The 23,638-nt window shown below is 51.7% G+C and overlaps 1 protein-coding gene across 3 annotated transcripts in view; it reads left to right on the top strand.

Annotated features, from left to right (window-relative positions):
* Window positions 1-31: 31 nt before the first annotated feature.
* Window positions 32-23,638, top strand: part of UNC13A (unc-13 homolog A) — a 62,852-nt gene continuing 39,245 nt past the window's right edge. For all 3 annotated transcript variants that reach the window (XM_057490114.1, XM_036876033.2, XM_036876031.2), the window contains exons 1-9: window positions 32-188; window positions 9,020-9,049; window positions 9,642-9,741; window positions 11,180-11,297; window positions 13,001-13,124; window positions 13,748-13,821; window positions 14,660-14,714; window positions 16,670-16,705; window positions 19,240-19,447. In XM_057490114.1, the coding sequence (XP_057346097.1) occupies window positions 167-188; window positions 9,020-9,049; window positions 9,642-9,741; window positions 11,180-11,297; window positions 13,001-13,124; window positions 13,748-13,821; window positions 14,660-14,714; window positions 16,670-16,705; window positions 19,240-19,447 (767 nt within the window). In that variant the 5' untranslated portion in view covers window positions 32-166. The remainder of the gene's footprint in view (window positions 189-9,019; window positions 9,050-9,641; window positions 9,742-11,179; window positions 11,298-13,000; window positions 13,125-13,747; window positions 13,822-14,659; window positions 14,715-16,669; window positions 16,706-19,239; window positions 19,448-23,638) is intronic.

Raw genomic sequence — 23,638 nt, 5'->3', positions numbered from 1 at the left:
CGTCACGTCAGCAGCTGTCCGCACCCCCGGTGCTGAACCAAGATGGCCGGCGGCAGAGGCCGGGCCCCGGCGTGAGCCGAGCGCGGGCTGCAACCCTGGCCATACCCCAGCCCAGTGGCCTCTAAGCGCACCCTGACGGAGCCGGCCCGCCGGCGACCCAGGAGACATGTCTCTGCTTTGCGTTGGAGGTAGGAGGAGAGGCTTCGGGGCGGGGGGCCGATGTGGACGCGGACTGGTTTGGGGGTCCGTGTGGATGTGGCTGGGCTTCTGAGGGGGTGGCCTGAGTCCCCGCGGCTGGACTTTTGAGGAATGCTGGGAGGGTGGAGGGGACACCAGCTTGAACTCTGAGGGGGTAGCCCTTGCAGACGCGTCAGGACGCCTGAGGGGATGATCCGGGTAGACACAGCTGGGCTGTCAGGGGGTCCTGGTGGTCTCTGCTGGGGGTCGTGTGGACATGGCTGAACGCGGAGGCCCGCCTGGACGCCAGCAGGGACTGGGGCTCTTCCTGGGAACAGTCTAAACGGGAAACTGCATGGGCCAGATTATTAGGGGGTCCATATGGAAGGGGCCGGGCACTTGGAATTGATCCTGTAGGGTACCTGGAAGAAGTCCTGCGCTGGGGTCTGGGCCTCTTGGACGCTGACCCGGCTCGGAATTTGAGGAGTGCGGCGGGAGCGGTCTCCAAGCCCTGGTCTTGTGATTTGGGTCTTGGCTAGTAGGACTACCGCGATCTCTAGGAATCCTCCAGCCTTGGGTGTGGAGAGCCCTGGGAAGGGGCTGGGGAGACCGCCTGCCAACGTCAGGAGAGGGGGTCTGGGAGAGCTTTACCGGCTCTCTGGCTTTCCGAGTAGGGGATGGGGGAATCGCCTGCGAGTTTGTCCCTTCCCCACCCGCTCCTGCGCGTCTGGCCTTCTCCGCAGGGAGCCCATCCCTTGAAGATGCAGTGGCCCCCTGCACCCACCCCTTCCTGCCCATCCTCACCTCACCCACTTTGTGCCGAACAGAGGGAGGGAGAGGTGGAGTGAGAGCTATTTTGGGGCCAGAACGCCATCTGCACCGAGGCCCACGCCCAGGCCCACGCTCTGTGTTGGGGTGGAGGGAGGGAGAAAGACGCGAGAGGGGCATGACCGCTCCCCGCCCTCCCACCTCTCACCCTCCACTCCCCGCACCTCTGAGGCTGGGATGGAGGAGAAGCCAGCCCACCAGGACCCAGGAGTTCCGGAACTCCTGCTGAGAAATCAGATTTTGGGAGAACTTGGGCGGCTGGGGTGATGGTGAACAGGGGCTCAAGGCTTACAGAGGTCTCAGTCTTGGGTTCTAAGGACTGGGACCTCCCACCCCCACCCCTATTCTCTTCAAGAAGCTGGGGAGGGGTAAGAGGTGTGTCTGCCAGGCCTGAGATGTCCGGCTTCAGGAGACCCTAGTAGGCAGCGGGGAGTGTGCTGTGCGTGAGAGGGAGAGGGGTTGAGATTGAGACATTGACGAAGAGCTGAACCCCGGTCTCCGCCTGGACCCCGAAGGGCAGGCCCAGCAACCGGGAACCGCCCCTGCCTCCCCTACCCCGGTCTCCCCGCCCGTCAGCTGCTCCATTCACAAACCCAGCCCCGCCCGCTCGCTCCCGGCTGCGCGGCTTCCCGAGGGCAGACCGCGCGAGGCTGGGCCGGCGTGGACTCCAGTGTTCTTAAAGAGACAGGGGCCTCCTCCTTTCCCTGAACTCGTTCTCGACGGGCGAGGATGCTGGTAGCAGAAGGGCTTCTAAGATCAAAACTCGGCTCAGTTAGGGGAGTGGGCAGGTGAAGGGGACCCCCACACAACCGCCAAGGGGAGGAGGAAGTGAACATCCAGACTTGCTACTGGCATCCTCACTCGTCTAAGTTGCCTAGCAGTTGGGTGGGGGGCTGGCACTGGACGATGGGGGCGAGTGTGGGTGTGCCTGGCTAACTCTCCACTGCTTCTCCCTCCCACGACCACCCTAAGCCCACCTCACCTCCTCAGAGTTGGGTTTCCTTGGAATGTTTGTCTAGTCAGGGGTTGGGGGTGGTGGTGGGGAAATATCACCATGAACTCTGAGGCAAACAGGAGGCTGGGCTGCAAGGGTTGTGTGAAGTCTGGGGGTGGGCAGGAAGAAGGGTGAAGCTTTCAGCAACAGGCCGCGAGGAAGAATTGTGTCGGATGACTCTTTGGAACTTACAGGAAGGGAGTCACCCACAGAGTGGGGGTGGTCGCTGAGGGGGCAAGGCTGCTTGAGCCAGGAGTTGGACCGGGAGGGGCATCACTCTGGGAGAGACCCAAGAGGAGACTGGGAGAAGTGGGAAGAGGGAGGAATGCTGGGAGGGGGGAGGGGACACCAGCCTGGGGAGGCCAGGAGGGCTGGGGGAGCGGGGAGGAGAATGGATCTTTCTGTAGGTTTGAACTTGGAGTTGAGGAGATACCTGTCCCCCCTAACCAGGGGCCCACATGTTTGCCCATGCCTGTACACACATGGGCTGGCACACTCACACCCAGACTTGCCGTGTGTAGGCCGAAATGTTCAGGATCCATCAAGGCTCCATGGAGACCACGTACCTGTGACTGCACACACATGGACACGCATGCATGTTCACATGCCCTTTTGAACACATGCATGTATGTGTATATAGGACACAGTCACTCTACCACCATAGACACGGTCTCTGACATATAGGCATTTGATTCTGCGTGCACACACACTGATGCATCTATACATGTTTGATGCATTCTTACAATATCCATGTCAAAGGATCCACTCATGCCCTGACATGCAGGCATGTACCCATATATACCTGTTAGGCTCCCAAGTCCCAAGAAATATACATGTGTGCACATGAGAACATGCCAAAGCCATATGTGTACCCACATGACACCACTTGTTTGGACATCCAAAGCAACCTCTTTGAATGGTGAATAGCTGCATATAGATACACACTTATATATATATATGAGTGTGTACATGTATGCAAGTAAAAACATACACATACCATACAATGCATCACACACATACGTTTCTATCTGATATATCACATAAAAGCCTGAACATAACTAAGCTTGCACACACCAGCATGTCTCCCATATAACCTCACCCCACTCCCCAGCACATATGTGCAGACCCTCACCTGCATTCAGATGGTACACATAAGCACATGTTCCTCCACACATGCACACACACACCTGCCAGACCTGGTAATGTGAGCAAACACCCATGCAAGCATCCACAAGTGCACCAACACATGGGAGACCACCGTGTACCAGCTTTGCCCTTCTCATGTCTTTATGGAGGTGGAGTCTCATTGCCGCCCCTGCTGCTCCTCAACCCCCACCTACTTGCTAGGTCTTGGCAGAGTCCTGAGGCTGCAAATGCTACCTGATTTCTTCATGAATTCATTCATATATTTACTCAGCAAGCATTCATTGAGCATATACTATTTTCTAGGGACTGTTTCTGGTTCTGAGGATCCAGCCCTACTCTGGGCCTTGTGGTGGTGGGAGGAACAGGAAGGGCTGGAGGTATAATGTTCTGGGTGGAGGAAACAGCACATGAAAAATCTTGATGGTGGGGATTCAGTTCTAAAACTTCCTATGTGCCGTACAGCATTTTGCCAGACCACTCAATGTTTTAAAGGCTCCATAAATGTTCGATGAATGAATGTTGCATACAAATTAGCAAATGTGTGTGAAGGTGAGTTTGTCTCACAACTAATAATAAATAACGTCAACAACAAGCCCCATTTATCCGGCACAGTGTTATGGGCTTTTATGCTCATTGCCCTCTTTAATCCTCATAGAAACCCATTTTACAGATGAAGGAAACCGGGACTGAAGGAGGTTCAACAACTTGCCTGGTTCCAAGGAGCCAGAGGTATAATTGGCTTACTCTGCAGCCAACTGGGAGTGAGAGGTGAAGGTTGAGCCTCTTCTCAGCTCCCAGGATCTGGGAGGCACCCAAGTTCCTCCTATGGAGTTTGAATCTGTCCTAGGAATCCCTTCTTCCTTTATCCATTCAGTAAACAGAGATGTCATGATCTTCCCATTCATTGTGACTGTTCTCCTAACCCTCTCCCAGGAAGCTTCACAAATCCCTTTGCCTCTGGCTACTCTGTTTCTCCTACCATCCAGCCAGGGGATTGGGCATCTGGGTCTTTGCTCTCGCCATCCTCATAAGATGCCCTACAGGTTGGCTCTGATTCATCCTCAGAACTGCAAACTTAGCTGCTTCCCTAACTTGTACCTCACTTTCATCTCACACACAATGGGCTTCCTCTGTGAGGTATCAGTCAGGAATTCCGAGTCCAGCAGGCCTGGGTTGGAATCTCTAAATGCACCACTTCCTGGCAAGCCCCATATCCTCTTCATTCCTCAGTGTGCCCATCTGTAGAATGAGCACACTAACAGTGCCCACTGCCTAGGTTTGCTGGAACTCTCCAGTTAGATGAGGCACTCAGAGCCATTGGCGTGATGCCCAGTCTACAGAAAGGTTCAGTAAGTGTGAGCCAGCAACAGGAAGAAACAATGACATTATTTTTATTAATGGGGACTAAAAGCTTTCTGGAAGGAGGTCCGTGGGTGTAGGACATTTCCCGAGGGCTCACAGCGTTCTCAGACCTGAAGAGGGCTCAGTAGTACAAAAGGGTTTAAAAGAGGTGCCAACTTCACTGGGGGTACATGCGTGGGGATGGAGGGTTCGCGCCGGAAACAGCACAGGGAGGGAGTTCAGCACTGTGGACAGCGCCTGTCTGTGGGGCGGGGCTGCTGGAGGAGAAAATGATGTTATGTCTTCACCGCACACTAATAAGCACCTGCTATATGTCAGGTCTATTCTAAGTGATACCTGGTAAACAGACAGAAATCCCTATTAAGGTTCTTGGTGTTTATTTTTTAAACCTAAGGCTTCAGTAGGACTCTGCCTTATTTTTGTCATTGGAGGGTGACGTCTCTCTCCCCAGTGCAAAGCCAGCTTGGCCACTGTCTATCACAAAGTGCATGCCAGCCATCCACATCACATAGGAAACTACCACACATCGAATGATGTTTTTCTGAATTCTCTATGCTTCCCTTCCTCCTTTCCCCACCTTTTAGTGTGTGTCCTGCATTTGGGCTTTCCAATGCTGCCTTTGATGGCTGGAATCCTTTACTCCCCCACCCCACCTGGGACCTGGCAGGTCATGGACCGGTGCCCCAAGGCTGGAGGCTACCTCATTTACAATCTAGGGTCATCCAAGCTAGAGGCATACTTAGAACCCAACCAAATAAAAATAGTAATGGTAATATAATAATAATAATAATAACGATATTAATAATTAATAATGCCTATGCTAATACTGATACAGAAGGAAGGGGAAAGGGAATTGGAGGTAGAAGGGAGTAAGACCAGCTAGCCCTACCGCGCCCCAGATGCAGAAAGAGGCCCCAGAGCCTGGCAGCGCCTGAGCCCCTGCTCCCACCTCCGCCCATTCAGCATCTGCTTGTGCAACCATATTAATCAGCCAGCTTGATCCGCCTCCCCGGGGACCTCGGAAGCCGCGCGGTCTGCTGACCTGCGTGACGCGGTGTCCCCAGTCAGACCGCCACTCCTAGACGTCGCGTCGCTCTTACCCGCTGCGCCCACGTTATAAATAGACTCGTGCGTGTGACCAGAAGCTCACGGGGGAGGGGTGGCGCTTCCGCCCTGGTGACCCCGATGCCGCAGCCCGGCTTGGCGCAGGCGAGGGTGGAGGGGGAGTGTTGGGGCGGAGTTGGATGATGGTAGGGGTGAGAGCAGCAGAGACTCGGGACCATTTACTGGCGGGGAAGACAAAGGGAGAGACCTTCTCGGCCCTGCTGGCCCCTACGCGAGCCCCCTCCTTCCTGCAAGTCCTTTGCCCCCCTGGGACCCTCTCCTGGTATTGCCCACCCCCTCTGTGTCCCTCCCCCTTCCGAGTCCCCTCCCTCCTCATTGAGCCTCCTCCCATCGTCCTCAGGCACCACCCCTTCTTCCCCTTACCCCATACTCCACCATGAGCTCCCCATCCCTGTGAGTCCCCCTCCCTGACCCCCCAACCTTGGGCCTCCCCCTCCTCCCCTTGAGTCTCTAGTGATGAACATACATTGATTATCTTCACCCTGGACTCCATGAAGGCGCCTGGGGGCCTGACCTGGCCTCAGCTGTCAGAGCTAAAGCTTCTGTCATCTCCCCACCACTGGTGGACCCCAACTGAGCCCATTACCATCTGGCCCCTAGAGGCTTAGGGAGGAGGAAAGGGGGCAGATGGAGGGAGTGGGGATGAGAGAGACAGAGACAGAGGAGGAAGACACAGAAAGACAGTGACAAGAGTGGAGAGAAACGGAACCAGGAGGATGGCGTTGGAGAGCTCCCACCCCAAGCCCAGAGGACAGGATGGAGGACAGACCCTGGATGACTGGCCTTCCCTCTAAGCCCAGTCCCTGGTCTGTAAAAAAGGGGACATGGAGTGGGAGTTGCAGGGTGGGGCCAGAGTCAGGCCAGACCCCAGTGAACCCCCTAGATTTCCCCAGGGCCTGCCACCTACCCCCTTCAGATTTCTCCCTCCAGCTCTTCTCTCCAATTCTGCCTCTCCTCTCCCTGGTATCTCCCCTGTCTGCCTTACCTAGCGGAAATCTATGTGTCTCTCTCTTTCTGTCTTTCTGCATCTCTGTTTCTGTCTGTCTCCGACTCATGATTTGTTACCTCCCCACCCCACTTCTTCCTCCCTCCTTTTCCTTTCTATCCTGGTGTTGGTCCCTGCACGGGTGTGTGCCTCTCTCAGACTGTCTTTGTCTCCCCACCATTCTTCTTTCCTGTCCTGCACCACTGTGCCCTACCCTGCCCCTGCTACACACATGCCTTCACAGTCATTAGAAGGGGTGCCTGGAACCCCTGCTGGGAACAGTCCCAGGGGTGGGGGGCTGGGTTGGCAAGCTCCCTGTGAGTTGGGTGGGACTGAGGGTTTGTGAGGGGGCTCTTGGGACCGGGACTGAGTGTGCACTCAGGAGAGGGGCCTCTACACGTGGGAAGGACCTCAAGTGGGAAGGGGAGAAAGACAGGACATGGTGACTGATTTTGGGTGTGGAGAAAGAGACAGAGAGAAAGACACACACGCAGAGAAAGCCAGATCTAAAAAACAACAAGGAGATACAGATAAGGAGTGAGACAGAGGTGGAGGAAGATGGGGGTTCACTTGCTCAGGGTCACACGGCACCGTTAACTGACCTTACTTCACCTGACTCCATACTGAACAGGTGCTCACCTTTCCCAGTGCCCAGCCAAGGGCTCCAGGTGCACTCTACCTCCCCAACCCAAAGCCACGTGTGGTAGGTTTGATGTACAACCCATTTCCATTCAAAGTCTGGGTCTTAGGAGAGAGGTTGGCACTTGCATATGAAGGCGCTCGTTCCCTCTCCTGCTCTGCAGCTCTGGGGTGTTGTGCTTCTGGGTGTTGGTCCTTCCAACCTCCCTTACCCCCCCCCCCAGGCACTGTCTCCAACAGGAACAAACAGTAGTTACTGACAAGTGTTTAAAACCCCTCCACTTCCCCTCCCCCCACAGGAATCCCCTCTTTACTGGTTCCATTTAGGTGTTTTTGCAAGACAGAAATTCAAGTGATGGAGACAGTGATGAACGTAAGTTTCGAACACCATGGCATTTGCCTGGAAAAAGGCTGAACTTGATTCTCAAAAGTAGAAAGACTAGTGACACAATTCTGTTTCTGCGAATGTATCCTTCAGCTTACTTGCACACACACTTTAGGACATACCAAGAAACAGAAAGTTTCTACAGATGGTGTAGAATGCGACCGTGGGTAGGAAACAAAATAATGCGCGCGAGCATGTAATTGCTGAAGCACAGGCTGTCTTATCTCTAGTACAGCAAGGAACTGGTAATGTTGGTTGCACTGGGAGGGGCAGTGAGAGCTGGGTTGGAAAGAACCTTATTCTTATGTGCAGTCTTTTGGTTGGTTTGGATTTTGTAAAATGTGCTGCTATTGCCTAAGCAAACAAAAATACTCATTTAGAAAGGAAAAAGTGAAAAGAAATGTGGACAGCAGGAGAGAGACTCAGTTTGGATAAGATGAGAGTGAATGGTGGAGAAAGATGTTGGGGACAGCTGCAGGGTATGAGAGATGTTGAAAGTAAAAGTTTAATATCTTATGAGAAAAGACAATAAAGTGGAAATACTTTGAATCACTTGCAGCTCTGGGGCTATGTGGATCATAAAGACACTGTACCATTTGGGACTCCAACATATACTTGGGTTGCAGCTTTCACAGGAGAGTTGGGCTGGACAATCTCTAACAGCCTCCTGGCCGGGACTAGGATGTCTGTATGTGCAGTATTCTCTGGTTGTTCTATTCTGCCTCCCCTAGTCCCCTTTGAATACTGGACCCCAAACCCTGGGAGTATTTGGTAGGACAGACTGAGCTGGACAGTTGGGGGAGAAGTCTCGCTGGCCAGAGAGGGAGATGGGGGTCAATGGATTGTCTTTCTCCTCTCTCTCCCTACTCCTCCTCCCCAACAGTCCTCCTCCTGTGGCAGTCCTGGTGGGCTTCCTGGGGGAAGCCTCTCTTGCCACCTGCCCAGCTCCTTCTATTGAATCTTGTTCAATTGTGAGTAAAGGCACAGCTGGGGCAGGGAGCTTTGGGGCAGGTTGATGGGGTGGGGGCAAGGAAGTTTCCCAGGCTCCAAATTTCCTTCCACCCTTGGATCTGCCTGTGCTCATCTGTTTGATGGCTTCTCTCTCTCCCTCTCATCCCTGCCTCCCGCCTCTCCTTCCTATTTCTCCTCCTCTCCTTGTTTCTTTGTCTCTGACTTCACCTCTGTCTGGATCTTTTCCTTTTTTCTGTTTGGTCTATCTGTCTCTTTCACTCTCTATCTTTGCCTGTATCTTTTCGTGTCTCCTGTGTCCCTCTCATTATGTCTCCATTTTGGTGTGTCTCTCTGTGTCTCTGTCTCTGTCTCTCTCCTCCCTGCCTCTCTCCCCATCTCCCTTCCCTATCTCTGTCTCTCTCCACAGTCAAAAAAGCCAAGTTTGATGGTGCTCAAGGTAAGTGGACTGTATTCCTGCCCTGTCCTGTGTTATCTGCCTATCTGTCTGTCTGTCTTTTGGAGAGTCAGGGGAGGGGGTGTGAGACAGTGATGGGAAACTTGGGCTCTATGCTGAGCATCAAGAGGAGTGTCAACCTTGGCCTGGGGTCCCAGCAGTCTCCCCAGTCATCCCTTGGAGACCCTGGTGGAGGTGAGGCTCACCCTGAACCAGTGCCCCTTCCCAGGATGCTAAGAGACGGGGCTTAAATGAGGCTATAGGTGGGAAAAATGAGGCTCAGAGAGATGAAGGGAGTTTCTCATGGTAAGTTTTGTTCCACTGTCTGGGGCTTCAGTCTTCCCAGCTAAAAGCCAAAGCTATTGGACACAGTCATTTCTAAGCAGTTGTATTAGGTAACTCCCTTGGGAATGGGGTGGGTGGCTCAGAGGCTAGCCTGGGGGTGGAGGCACAGAAGCAGCTCAGTGATGGGGACCTAGGGGTGGCCCCAAGTGCACAGAGACCCCCCTGGGATCAGAATAGGGTCATCTAGAGCTTGGGAAGGGGCAAGAGTAGTTTTTGAGCCCCTGCACTGACCCCTGCTCTACCACCACAGAGAAATTCAACACGTACGTGACCCTGAAGGTGCAGAATGTCAAGAGCACGACCATTGCTGTGCGGGGCAGCCAGCCCAGCTGGGAGCAGGATTTCATGTTGTGAGTTTGCAGCAATCGGCAGGCACGGCCTCAGCCCCTGACACATCCAGGCACCTTGATGGACAGAGTTGGACACCTACATGTCATCTGGGACTCCTCTCCCCCCTCCCTTGGCCCCATGTTCATCCATCAGCTTTACTCCAAAGCCCTTCCTGAGTCCAATTACTTCCTTTTAACTCCTAGGCCACCAGCCAAGTCCCTGCTGCCCGCCAGCCTCCACCCTGGCCTCCTGCTGCCGTCCACCTCCCACAATCTGTTCTCTAGGCAGCCAGGGGGATATTTTTAAAACTGCAAATCACGTCCTGTCATTCTCCAGACTTGTCCATGGCTTGTGGCTCATCAACCCCAGGACAAAACCCATATTCCTTCCCAAAGTCCCCCTGCCCCCACCCTGAGGTCTGACCCCTGTGACCTCCTGCCACTATCTCCCGTCACCTCTCCTGGCTCACCTGCTCCAATCACACCCATCTCTGTACCATTCCTCCAACAAGTCCAGGACTTTCCTGCCCCAGGGCCTTTGCACTTGCTCTGCCTCTTCCCTCCCCTTCCTGACCAGCTCCTTCTTGTTTTTTGGGTCTCAGCTGTGTCACCTCCTCAGGGAAGCCCTCCCTGAACACCACTCTCAAGCTGCAATTGAAGAGTAATTTCAGGCCATGCCATCACTTGTTAATTTAATCATTCCTTTGATTTTTTTTTGACCTATTTCTGGCCTCTGCCCCAGGAATTTGAGCTCTAGGAGGATAGGGCCTGGTGGATCTCTGTCTCCACTGTGACCTCCATGCCAAGTACATGGCAGTTTCCATCCCCTGACCCAGTAGGTTTTCAATATTTGCCTAGTAACTGAATGAATTAAAGATCTGGACCCTGCCTTCAACCTGGAGCTACCAATCACCTTTAGGATAAATCTTTGGTAAATTGGTAAATTCAGTGAACTGGACATTCACCAAAGTATCCCCCCAATCTTTCCCCCCCATATTTCCAGGGTACAGCCTAAAGGAAAAGTGCTTAGAGGTGGGGTCATTCATATGCCCAGGGGTGTCCCCATGTGCTTGGACAGAGATGACACTGGGAAGATTGAGGTACTGTGAATGTCCTTATCCTGGGGCAATAGGGAGCCACTGAGGGTGTTTGAGTCTCTTCTTCACTTAGCCAGTATTTTCAGGGTCTGAGGGCTCAAGGAAAAGCCAGGTGAGTTGGGGATGCAGGAGATGTCATCTGTCCCCACTCCTTCCCTCCCAGCTTCGAATTCTGGTTCTTCTGTGATACCCTGAGCATGTAACTTAGCCCTCTCTGGCCTCTGTTTCCCCTCTATAAAACAAGCACCACTGTGTTGTCTTCCTGGCTAGGACTTACCTAGGCATAGGTTTGAATGAACTGACATTTCTGAGTCTTCATTACCTCATTCCTGCCCCTTCATACCTCTCCCCTCTCTCCACAGCGAGATTAACCGCCTGGATTTGGGGTTGACGGTAGAGGTGTGGAACAAGGGTCTCATCTGGGACACGATGGTGGGCACTGTGTGGATCCCCCTGAGGACCATCCGCCAGTCTAATGAAGTGAGTGGGGGCTGAAGGCTGAGGAGGGGTGCCTTGGGAGGAATCCAGAGGCCAGTGGCCTGAACAAGATGGACATTTACCTCCATCCCCTGACAGTATTCATGTAGACACCCAGGGCTGCAGTGGGCCTAAACTACTTCCATCTTGTTGGTTAGCCTTTCTCCATATGTGGCTTCCACCTCATGGCCCAGGATGGCTGCTGGAGGATCACCATTACATTCTGCATTCCCATCAGGGGAGGGAAAGGTGGTATGTGAGGGGGCCCAAGCTGGGAGCAGCTGGTAGGTACTTCACTCACATCCCAGTGGCCAGAACTTAATCATGTGGCCCCTCCTAGCTGCAAGTGAGTCTGGGAAATGTAGTCACAAACTGTACAGCCCTGGGTTCAGTTAAAAATATATTCCTTTGGAAGAGAGGAGAAGGGATATTGTGGGCACTTAGCACTTTTGCAGGCGGAAGGCTACACCAGCACTTAGGTACTAGGCAATAACCTTGGCCTCCTCCCTGGCTTCCTGGACTTGAGTTTTGCCCCCTCCACTTGGACCCTCCATATTGAGCCAAGCAGGCTCTTCCTATACCAGGACCGTTTCCTGCCCTCCCTGACCATCTTCCTTGGGAGGATTTCTTGATGGCATCTGCCCACATTGCCAGCCTCCCCTCCCCTAACACCTCAATGCACACCCCTTACAGGCCGCAAAGAAGACCTCTGAATCCTCACATATGCTGTTCCCTGGGCTTCAAGTGTCTAAACCCAATGCCTATACTCTGTCATCCAGGAAGCACTCACGAATTTCCCCCAGGATCTCTCAGCCCTGCTCCTTCCCTCTGGCCTCACCCTGACCTCTTAGGGCTAGGAGTGTTTGTATCAGACTCTGCTTCCTGTGTTTGCAAGCTCCTTGGGAGCCTCTTGGGGATCCTGACATTGCTCAGCACAGACCAGGCATAGAGGAGGTGCCATGGCGGGTGTATTTTCTAATGAATGAATGTATGCACAAGGAGGCAAAGGGTGCAGCAGGAAAGTGAGACCTAAAGGAAGCATTGAGGACAATCCAGAATTTTCTCAGTGACACTCCCCCTTCCCCCAGCCCACCAAGTATGAGGAAGGTCTGGCCACCTGGGGCAGCAATGAACCACGAAGGGCACCCTTGACTATTATCTTCATCCCTGCCAGATTCACTGCTGCCAAAACACCACCTCTCCCTGGGGCTGCAAAAAGCAGAACATCATTCTCATTTGAGAGATGAAGAAACTGAGGTTCAGAGTGGACCCCACCTGCTTAAGGGTTCCCATCCATGAACCAAGGGAGACTGGTCCATTCACTTGGCAGGGGGTTCCTCTCTGAATGGTGGGAGCATCTGGACTTTTATCTGAAGCTAGGGCCACATAACTCCTCATTAAGGATGAGAAGTATCTGTGCAAGGCTGGGACTACCCTTGCCTGACGCCATAGGGTCCCCTCTCTGAGGCTTTGCTTCTGGGCTCCCTGGACACACATGTTGCCGTAGACTGTACCTTCTAGCTGAGTCTCAGTTTCCTTATATTTTAAGTGGGGATGTGACCCTTGATCTTGGGGTAAGGGTGAGATGGGGTGAGGGATACCTCTTGTGTGGTAGTAGGGGGCCTGCTGGGCAGCATGCAGCAGGTACCTGACCCACCCCACCTCACCTGGGACCCTAACCCCTGTTACCCAACCCCCAATGCCAGGAGGGCCCTGGAGAGTGGCTGACACTGGACTCTCAGGTCATCATGGCAGACAACGAGATCTGCGGCACCAAGGACCCCACCTTCCACCGCATCCTCCTTGATACACGCTTCGAGCTGCCCTTAGGTGAGTGTGGGGGGCTCTAGACCCTCACTCAGTCCCAGGAGAATGGCCAGGCCTGGGTGGGTCCAAACAACTCCTCATTTTGCAGATGAGGTTCTTTTCACCAGAAGAGAGGCTTTCCTGGGTGGCAGTGGGTCAGTGGAGACCCGCGCCTGCTGCCGGGGGAGCACATCCCAGATGCTGCATGTCACCAGTGCGTGGCAAATGCTTCTTGATCCATGGGGCTCTGAGCTGGGTCTGAGCTGTCCTGGCTGGTCCTTGATGAGGTCTTAGGCTGCAGAAGTGAGCTGAAGACAGGAAGAAAGACAGAGACAGAGAGAGATGACGAGAGGCAGAAGCACAGAGAAACCTCTCTTCCTCTCCTGGAAGCAGCTTGATGCTCTCTACATCATCTTTCCAAGAACATCTGGCTTCTCCATTCTTAAGCCATGATGCATCCCCTCTCCCATTCTCCATTCATTCCTAAGGCAGCTCTGGGGCAGCAGGATTGGGGGTGCCACCCCGTTCTCTCTCTTCCTCTCCCTCCACCTGCTTGAGACCAGCCCTGTAGGACTGCGGGATGCACTGGATGAAGGCTGAGAGGCAGGGAGGGGTTTCCAGGCTCACAGCCAGGGCTTTGCTTCCAGACATTCCTGAGGAGGAGGCGCGCTACTGGGCCAAAAAGCTGGAGCAGCTGAATGCCATGCGGGACCAGGACGAGGTGCGTTTTGGGATGGGAGGCTCTTTTCTTTTTGTGTCTGTCTCTCTGTGTTTCCCCATGTCCTCTCTTCTCTATCTCTGTGTCTCTCTCTGCTTGTCTTTCCCTGTGTCTGTGTCTTCAGCTCTTTGTAACCCAACTAAAGCAGCCGCCCATGTGGTCCAGTCCCAAAGCAATGATGGCATCAAAGAACGTACAGCCCACCAACAATGTACGGATGCCAGCTGACTCATGGCAAACACCCCCAAGGAGATATGGGGGCGCTGCAGCAGTCCGGCCGTGTTCCTTCTGCCCCACACCTCTCAGCTTCTTGAGCCACTCTCTCAGACGTTCTTGACACAGACCTCCTCCCCCGCCAGGCCTCGCCCCTGTACATCTGTTCTTCCATGCAGCCCCTTCTTGGCTCTGCAGCCGCACAGTCAATACCCAGTGCGACCCCTGAAGACAGTCTTCAGAAAGTGAGGGCAGGAAAGAAATAGCTGACAAGACTACAACTCTCTTTACTGGGAGGTGGAAGGCCAAGGGGCAACATTCACATGTTTGTAATTTTTGTCCAATCTCATCATCTTTATTCATCTCCCTGCCTCAGTTTTCCCCTCTCCTCCTTTCTCTGATCTGTCTCTCTTTCTTTTTTTCTATCTCTTTTTCTCACTGTCTCTATGTGTGTCTCCCTATCCCTCCCTCCCTCTCTGTCTCTGTGGATACTTACATCTTTCTCCTGCAGAGGGAGAGAATTTGGGAGGCAGTGGGGCTTCAGGATGAAGCAGAACTGAGGACCGTCCTGGCCCCCTGGCACCTAGTCCTTCCTGTGATGAACTCTCTCTCTTTCCCTCTCTCTCAGTACTCCTTCCAAGATGAACAAGACAAGCCTCTCCCTGTCCCCAGCAACCAGTGTTGTAAGTACCTCTTGATTCCTCCCTGGGCATCAACTGAAATTCTCACCCCTCTCCAACCCCGTGACTGTCCCGTGTAATGGGGCCACTCTCCTCCAGAGAGGCAAGTCCTAAGAGTGTACAGTATCCACTCACGGCGTAGTGGAAAGACAAGATTTGAAGCTTGGGCTTGAGTCCTTCCTTGCAGTGTGACCACAGGCACGCAGTGTGAACACAGGCACACAGTGTTCCCCTCTGATCCTTAGAAGCCCTCTCTTTGAAATGGGGCATCTGACAGCCTCCGAACCTAAGGGCGGTTGGAAGGATCCAGGTCACCTAAAGTCTCGAAAAACACTTTGCAGATTCTTCAATTCCTTGGATGACATCCTGGATTGGAATCCATAACTCACTCAACAAACTCTCATGGGGGCAGTACAGATCCCTCCCCCACCAGGCAGCCTGCAGTCAGATGGTGCAGACAGACAATCCTGCCAGCACATGTACAACAGCTCATGTACAATGGACAAAGGCTGTTTCATTGGCCCATTTTCTTAGATGAAGAAACTGAGGCCCGAGAGGGGAAGCGACTTATCCAAGGTCACATACCTAGCGGGAGGCAGAGCCAGGATTTGAACTCAGGTCTGAGAGACCCCAAGTTTGCTTCTTTTTCTGCTGCACTGCATTTATTAATGATGTTGAGGACCTTGTTTCTGTGCCTACTGCCCCACCCCACCACCTTCAAGGCTGAAGTTTTTGAGAGTGTTTATCCTCCTTAGTCCTGTGGACACGCAGATGTACCCAGACCAGGTCTCCATGGGCCGATGAGACGTTTCTCACCTACAAGTGCCCTCTGAGTCCTCTGGAGTGGGGATGAACTGATGGATCATGTAGTCTGAGGGCAGCACCCCTACACGTGATGCTTTACCTTCACACAACCCTTCAACCTCTCTCTCCTCTTCCACCTGCTTCTCCATCCCCCTGCCTCCTCTCCCACAGTCTCTCCTGTATCCATTGTCCACACCCACCCCATATGCCCAGGATGGTGGTGATGGTCCCTGCCGGGAGATGGCCTGTGGGACTGCAGTCAGGGGACCCCATTCCTACGCTAACTTGGAGTACGACATTGAGAAAGTATCTCCACTTTCCTGCCTGGGGATAGGTCATAACTGCCCTGAAGAAATAACAAATCCCCTCCCTGATGAATGGGGTCACTGAAGCATTGTAGGGGGGAGCAGGGCCAGGCAATGTGGGGGCAGGAGCAAGCGACAAAGAGCACCCGAGCAGGTGGACGGAGCTTGAAGGGTGGGTTGGATTTGGGAAGGGTATCGTATCCACTCACGGTGCATTTACCTCCAAGTTTTTTTGGGAATGTGTTGTCCCGCCCCGCCACCCCTGCATTTTATGGAGAAGTCAGAGGGATCATGATTCTGGCCCAACTCTCTGAGATGCCAGGGAGGCTGGGCATAGCAGTTGTGGGAAGATGTGATTTCTCACTTGTCCTGATACTCTAAGGCTTTGTGACTTGAGGCTACTCACTCTACCTCTCTGATCCCTGTTGTCTTTGCATGTAAAATGCTCAGAATGATAGAAACTCACCTAACAGGGCTGTTTCAAAGTTTAGGATTTCCAGGTCGGTGTTTCTTTACTTATCTGTGAGTTAGGATAGGGAAGTAGGGGGCACTGACCCCAGACTTCAGAACTGGAAAACCCTGGAACCCAGTGCCCCTTTTATTACCCCCTGGCTGAGCCTGTGGCCTCATTGAAAAACAGGATATCCCACCTTCCTCCCAAGGTGGTGGTTGCAGGCCGTGATAAATATCAGTGGCTAAAGTGATACTCAGGGAAGAGACTCCGGGCAGGAGGGGTCCGGGGTCCTGGGTTCGGAGGAGGAGATGGGGAGAATGAGGATGGGAGAGCCCCTCTCCCCACACCCCACCTCTGCTGCTCCCTTTTATTGTCTCTGCCCCTTCTCTTTGTAGGCAACTGGAATTATTTTGGCTGGGGTGAACAGCAGAGTAAGTACTCAGCTTGGTGTTCTGGGAGGCCACAGGGAGGCGGGCACCTTGGTGACCTTGAGGCCCCTGCCTTGCCGCTCAAGGAGGCAGGGACCCTGTGGCCAACACAGTGGTTCCGGAGGACTGACAAGACCCCTTCTGTGCCCTCCTGCCTGCAACCATTAATGTCCATCTTGAGAATCCTGCTCTGCTGGTGGGGACCGGGCCCCCGCCGTTGTGGTGGGGGAATCCAGCTGGGAGAAGTAGGCATTCAGGCCGGGAACCTGCCTGTCTCCAGCTGGGCACTGTGACCCCCCCACCGCCATTCTCCATGTATAACCTCATCTCCTCTCCTGTGACTCTTCCTCTTTGTCTCCCCATCTTCCTCCTCCACCTGGAAATTGGCCCCAAGGTCACCCAGCTGGGTGGGGAGGGGAGAGGGTCTCAGAACAGCTGGGCAGGGGCCCCCAGGCAGGTATCACTCCAGAGACCTCAGCTCCCAAAGCCCACCCCCTGCTCCGATTTGCCCCCAGGGGAAGGAGACGGGCCGCCTGCCCTAACTGGATGCCCATTTTTCCTCCTGAGGAATCGTTCCCTTTCCCTGTGTCTTGTCCCTCCCAGAGAAATCCAGTCTTCTATTCTGAGCACCGGTCTTTCTTTCTACTCTACCAGCTGGGGGCTCCTCCACCCTTCCCCACATCCTGATGGAAAGGTTGTATGTACTCCACCTACCTTCCAGGACCAGGGAAACTGTTTTCAAAAATACTTTGATCCAAAATAATTTGTCAAAAATGAGTAGATCAGAAACCAATTTAGCCAAAGTGGGCATTTGACAGACAAGAAGGCTTGGTAACAACTGTGTTAGTTTGCCACAAACACAGTCAAAAACAAAGATATTTTGTATTAAAACCATTTTGGTAAAAGCTGATAATTGGGTCAAGAACGGCAGAGACTTTTGGGTCAAAAGCAGACCATTTTGTCAAAACAAAGGTGGTTGAAAATGCCATATCCAGAAGCAGGCAATTTGGTCAAAAAACTATTTGGAAAGAAGCAGAGTCTTGGGGAAAGCAAAGAGAATGCTGTAGAAAGCGATGTGTCCCTCAAAAACAGACAGTCTGTCAGAAAAAATAATTTGGTAAACATGTACACAACTTCATGCAATTTGGTCAGGAATATCTTGGCCCCGTCAAGGGCAGTTTGGTGGAGGGAAGGCCAATTTGGCTAAAGACTGTTATCCCAGATAATTGCATAGAAAACAAGCTGGTCAGAAGGGTGGTTTGGTGACATTGACAAATTGTCCAGAGTTTTGTGGGGGATGGTCCGTGGTGTAGATTCCCTCACTTCTGGCCTCAGCCTGCAGCGCCTCAGATGGTAGCCGTGGATGACAGGGACAGGGTGAAAAGCTTGTAGGTCATCGTGGCCCAAATCCAGTGAGAAACTGGGAAGCCAGAGTTACTTTTGGGAAGGACAGCTTTGCTGACTGAAAATGAATTTAAGGTTTTTCTAAAGACAAAATAACTTAGAGAATGAATCCAAGTAGCTTCATACATAAAGTATAAATTTAAGTTTTTAACAGTTTGCTACATTTTGTGAAAAATGGACCGATTTCTTTGATGAATATATAGAAACAGACACCATTAGCTGGAAAATAATTAGAAGTTTAAAATAACAAAGCAAGAAAAATATACAAACATTTGGGAAATGAGCAAAAATACTTAAGGGCATAAAAAGGTGCAAGCTAGCCCCTTGGTATTTAAAATCACCTAGTAAATTGATACGATCACCGAAAGAGAGCATTTGTTTTCAACCCAAGTGTTCCTTTCTAAACAAATTCAGCCTCTCCCACCCCACCACATTCTAATATCTTTTGGTGCCATTTTCTTTTTCCTAAGGAAAACCAACCTAACTAAAACATCCTTTAATTCTTACTGAACGCTTGAAGTTTGGTAACCCCACCCTATTCCATTTTAGCAATGGATTCTGGGTGTGTGGTTGTCTTGCCAACCAAAGACTCTAACTTTCTGAGGGAGGTAGCATCTTGTGAGAGCCCCCTCTTTGCTCCTGTGAATGTGAGCTTCAATCCCCATCCTCAGATAACAAGAAATCCCTGAGGGAGAAAGGGCATTTACACTCCACACTTACAATCCTGCTGATTTCCCTCCAGCTTCCCTTGGTGTGAGAAGCTCTGTGCCTGATGGAAATCATTTTGCTGTCAGAGGGCCTGGACTTCAGCAAACTCCATGCTCACAACTTTAGCTGAAGGACCCCTTCCAGTTTGTCCCTGTCCTCTTCACATCGTAGGACCTACCCTGGACCCCAAACTCTAGATCCCTTTTGGCCCACATGAGACAAAGCAAGATTTTCGCTTCCCTTATTCTAAAGCGTATACTTCTATTAACATGTCCCAAGAGCCTTCATTCATTCTGGTAGAGTCCTCTTCTTGGGATAGCAGCCAGTCAAAGTACTCAGCATATTAAGGCCAAGAGACTGTTGGCCTCCACGTGTCTTCTCTCTCTCCCTCCCCCACTCACTCTCCCCTCACCTTTCTCTTCCAGACGATGACCCTGACAGTGCGGTGGATGACCGTGACAGTGACTATCGCAGTGAGACGAGCAACAGCATCCCGCCACCCTATTACACTACATCCCAGCCCAATGCCTCTGTCCACCAGTATTCTGTCCGCCCGCCACCCCTGGGTTCCCGGGAATCCTACAGCGACTCCATGCACAGTTATGAAGAGTTCTCTGAGCCAAGGGCCCTCAGGTAGCTGTCACGGAGTGGAGGTCTGCGTGTGTGTGTGTGTCCAGCTGTGTCTCCTGCAGTGGGGAGGAGTAGGGGGCTGGAGGGATTTAGGGGTGGAGTAAATGGGGCTAGGAAAGCAGCATCCGCACTTTCTCGCAGGTAATAGGTAGAGGTCTTTCTTTACCCAAAATCTTGCAAGAAAGCTCCACAGCTTTCTGAAAGGGTATCTGTTTTGGCTGAACAGAGGGAAGTCAGGAGGTCCACAAAAGGTTCCCCTGAAATATGGGTGTACATCGAGACTCCCTTTAGAAGTCACTGGGCCCCATGTGACCTGTAACTGGGGGTGGAGATGTGGTGGGTGGGGGAAGAGATGAGCATTAGTGGGGGGTGGGGAGGCATAGTTATGTCGGAAAGACTCAGCTGGAAGATGGTCTCAGGGTGCTGTGGCCCAGCCCTCCCTGCGGCCCCTGGCCCTGTGTTCCTGGCTGGTGACCGTGGGCACAGTGAGTTGGGGGCTGACCCTGCTTGGTCCAGCTACCATAACTGCTCCCTTGAAAGCAGGCTATCCCTAGATCTGTCCAGGAGGTGGGCCTCTCACGGGTCATGCCAGTGCCCAGTGCAGGGACTGGTTCTTGAGCCTGTGAGGCTGACCCTTACACCTGCCATCCCTCTTCCCTGCCCTGAACACCCCAGCCCCGGCTTCCAAATGCAGCAATGGTAAACATGATATTAAACAGGTTAAATACTTATAAAGCACTGAGAATGGTGCCTGAAAGTGGTATGTAGTGACTGTTAGCTAAACAAATAACACAAATAATGGTGTTTGGAGCCAACTATGTGCCCAGCATTGGTCTAGCATCTTGCTTTCATCATCTCATTTCGTTCTCGGGGTGGGAATATTATTGGTCCTATTTGACAGATGGGCAATCAAGGCACAGAGAAGTTAAGTCACTTACGTGAGGTCATGCAACTGGCAAGTCATCATAAGGACTAGCGTTTATGGAGAACCTACTGGGTGCCAAGCAGCGGCCTGGTGTGATTTTTGGTCATTGGTCTTCTTCCAAACTGTTCCCCAGAGAATACATTTCCTCCGTTAGAGGGTGGAAGGAAATTTTGAGTACTTTGTACTCCCTTGATGTCGAACCTATACTTCTATTGATTGATATGACCCCCAAAAATCTCTTTAAGATAATAAGCTCAAGTTTATACATACAGCAGGGCCTCCTATTACTGTGAGACTCTGATACACCAGAGCTGGAAGTTAACCCTAGACCTTAGGTCCAGGACTAGACTTGGGTGGGGGGCAGGTGAAGTACCCTTGAAGTTGTCTCAAATGTAAAGCTTAAGAGGGTGCCAAGAAACTCAGTCATCAAGATAAGCAATATTGTGTTTTATTTTTTCATTGAAATATAGCTGACCTACAATATATATGGTTTCAGGTGTACAGCACAGTGTTTTGACAATTATACACATTACGAGATGCTCACCACAGTCAGTGTAGTTACCATCTGTCAACATACAGTTATTACAATACTATCGACTGTATTCCCTGTGCTGTACTTTCATTCCCATGACTAATTTATTTGATAATTGCAAGTTTATACCTCTTTATCCTCTTCACCTATTTTGCCCAGCCCCCAGCCCCAATGGCAGCCACCAGTCTGTTCTCTGTGACTAAGGATGAATAATATTTTTAAACATCAAAATGAATGCCAAAAAATTCGTGAAGAAAAATTCATCATAATGTACCCTTATAAAAGTGAATTTCATTGTATGTAAATTATATTCTGGTGAAAATTTTAAAAATCTATGATAAGCAAAATATCAAAATTTTAAGTAAAGACAGGATCTGACCCTGCCCTTGCAGGAGCTGGCCTCACATATCTCATCCTGATCCTAGTCCTGCTGTATCTAGTCCATAAACAAGAAAAATAATGATGGTTAATTGAGCACTTACTATATAGTGCTAGGCATTCCAGTGGGTCCCAGCTAACTCACCCCTTACACCAATCTTACGAGGTGAAGATTCACCTCTTCATCTCCCCATGGTTTTGTAGATAAGAAAAATGAGCCACAGAGAGGTTAAGTGACTTTTTAAAGTCACACAGCTAGTAAGTGGCTGAGCCAGGATTTGAACTCAGTCAAGTAAGCTTCTGAGTCCATGGCCACAGTCACAATACCACACAGTCTCTCAGTGCTAATAAGAGCTCCTGGGAGCCTGTGAAGTTAGCCTGGCAAGGTCCTGTACTTGGACAAAGGTGATGTTCTGTCTGCATAATGAAGGGGTATCATCAGCTAAGGGAAGCATCCTGGTCTCTCTGCTCCCAGGAATCCGGTAGCTGACTCCTCAGAATCAACCTGTGTTACTCCACACTCAAAACTTCAGGGGCAACACCTGGTTACTAAACATAGCCACACAGGATCCTGAACTTCAGGTCTTCTTCAACCCTTGATTAAGAGGTTAACTGTGCAAGCAAGCGTTTGCATCTTGCCATCTTGCCTGAGATTTGGAGGCGCCCTCAGACTCAGAATCATTTTATTTCTGGTGCAGTTAGAAAACAGCTTCAAATGTCCATCTTTGTGTCCCTGAGGGAAACAGCTTTGAGAGCTGCTCTGTCAAACACCGTCGCCACATGTGGCTTTTTAAATTTCAGTTTCAATTAATTAAGGGAAGCACAATAAAATTTCAGTCCCTCCATTGTACTGGACACCTCTCAAGTGCTCAAGAGCCACGCACATGTGGCTGGTGGCTACCATGCTGGGCCATGCAGATGCAAAACATCTCCCTCTTTGCCAGAAATTCTATTGGACAGTGGGTAGTGGGTTTGGGTAGCATTTAATCTGAGGAAAACTTTTCAGCTTCCCACTCAATCTTTAGCACCAACAAATACAAATTTTTTGCAGGTGGTTGAGCAGGTTTTATTTTGACTTTTCCTTGGATAGTTTACAAATGGAATATTTTGGAAGGAACTTTTCCAAAGATTGAGCACCTAGCTTCTTTACTTTTTAGGTCCAAGGAAACAAAATGACACGCTCAAGGTGAAACATTTAGTGGCGTAGGTGAGAGGAGAAGTTCTTCATTCAGATCCCGTGTGCTTGAGTCCCCCTGTGCGTGGAGCTGAAAACAAACAGCTAGATCCCTTTCTATTTGTGTTTGCAACTTCCTTATTCAAAATACCTTCAGAAGCACTCCTGTGCTTCTAACAGCTTCTCCCACCATTTTTGCAACCACTAGTTTGTAAAGTATCATTCATTTGCACGCTCTTGCTGGCTCAGGTTTGAGGGGTTCCTGGAACCAAGTTTCAGTGCATTGGGAAGAGCTGAAACAAGATATTAAATATTAATAAAGTATTAACTCTCTTAGCAGGAGGAAGTCTTCTGTTGAAGACAAGAGCAGTAGGCTGACAATAGTGTCATGTGCAGAGAAAGTCTGTCAGTTGTGCGCGTTCCTGGGATGGAAAGGGGGAATAGGGAAGGACAAGCCCCCTCCCCTTGCACCGTACTTAGGCCATGCAGGGGCGAGGGGAGACCTTTCAGAAGCGGAAGGGGATGCAGAGGCAGAAATGGCCTGGGTTCCCCTGAGAGGGCCTCACGCTGCCCTCCCCAGCCACCCCAACCATGCTGCCCAGTCCTGTATGATACAAGAGGCTGGGGAGACGGAGCTGGACACAGATATTCTGTCCTGCAGGTCAGGGCTTAGCTAGGGGAGGGACAGGGCTAGGTGCCCTGGCCGTGAGGAAAGGCAGGGAGGACTTCTCGGAGGAAGGTGCCTGGGACTGGCCCGTGACCGGTAAATGAGGTGTCCAAGGAGGGGAATTTCAGGCAGAGGAAACAGCTCAGTTAAAGGCTGGAGATGCACGGTGCCAGATCATACAGGAAGCCACACGGGTGGCCTATCCGGAGCACACAGGAGCCAGGGGGAGGCATCTGGGTAGGGCCAGAGCTGCACTGGAGCCTCCTGTGTCTGAGCCTGGATGGGAGGAGGCTTGGCAACCACTGGGTCCTGCCCTCAATTTGCGAAGAGGAAGCAAAACCCTGCCAGGGTCCATTTATGTGGTGCTTGAGGTCAAGCTGGACCTGTCCTGGCCTGTGTTGGGGTCCCAGTCCCAGGCTGCCTTTCTCCCCAGAGGGACCCCTGAGTGTGTTGGGCTGGACTGGACTTCTGGGATATTCTGTGTATCCACCAGCAGAGGGAGCTGGGAGTCCTTTCCA

Source organism: Manis pentadactyla, chromosome 12, assembly GCF_030020395.1.
Source record: "Manis pentadactyla isolate mManPen7 chromosome 12, mManPen7.hap1, whole genome shotgun sequence".
Classification (NCBI taxonomy): domain Eukaryota; kingdom Metazoa; phylum Chordata; class Mammalia; order Pholidota; family Manidae; genus Manis; species Manis pentadactyla.
This window is presented reverse-complemented; position numbering and strand designations above follow the sequence as displayed.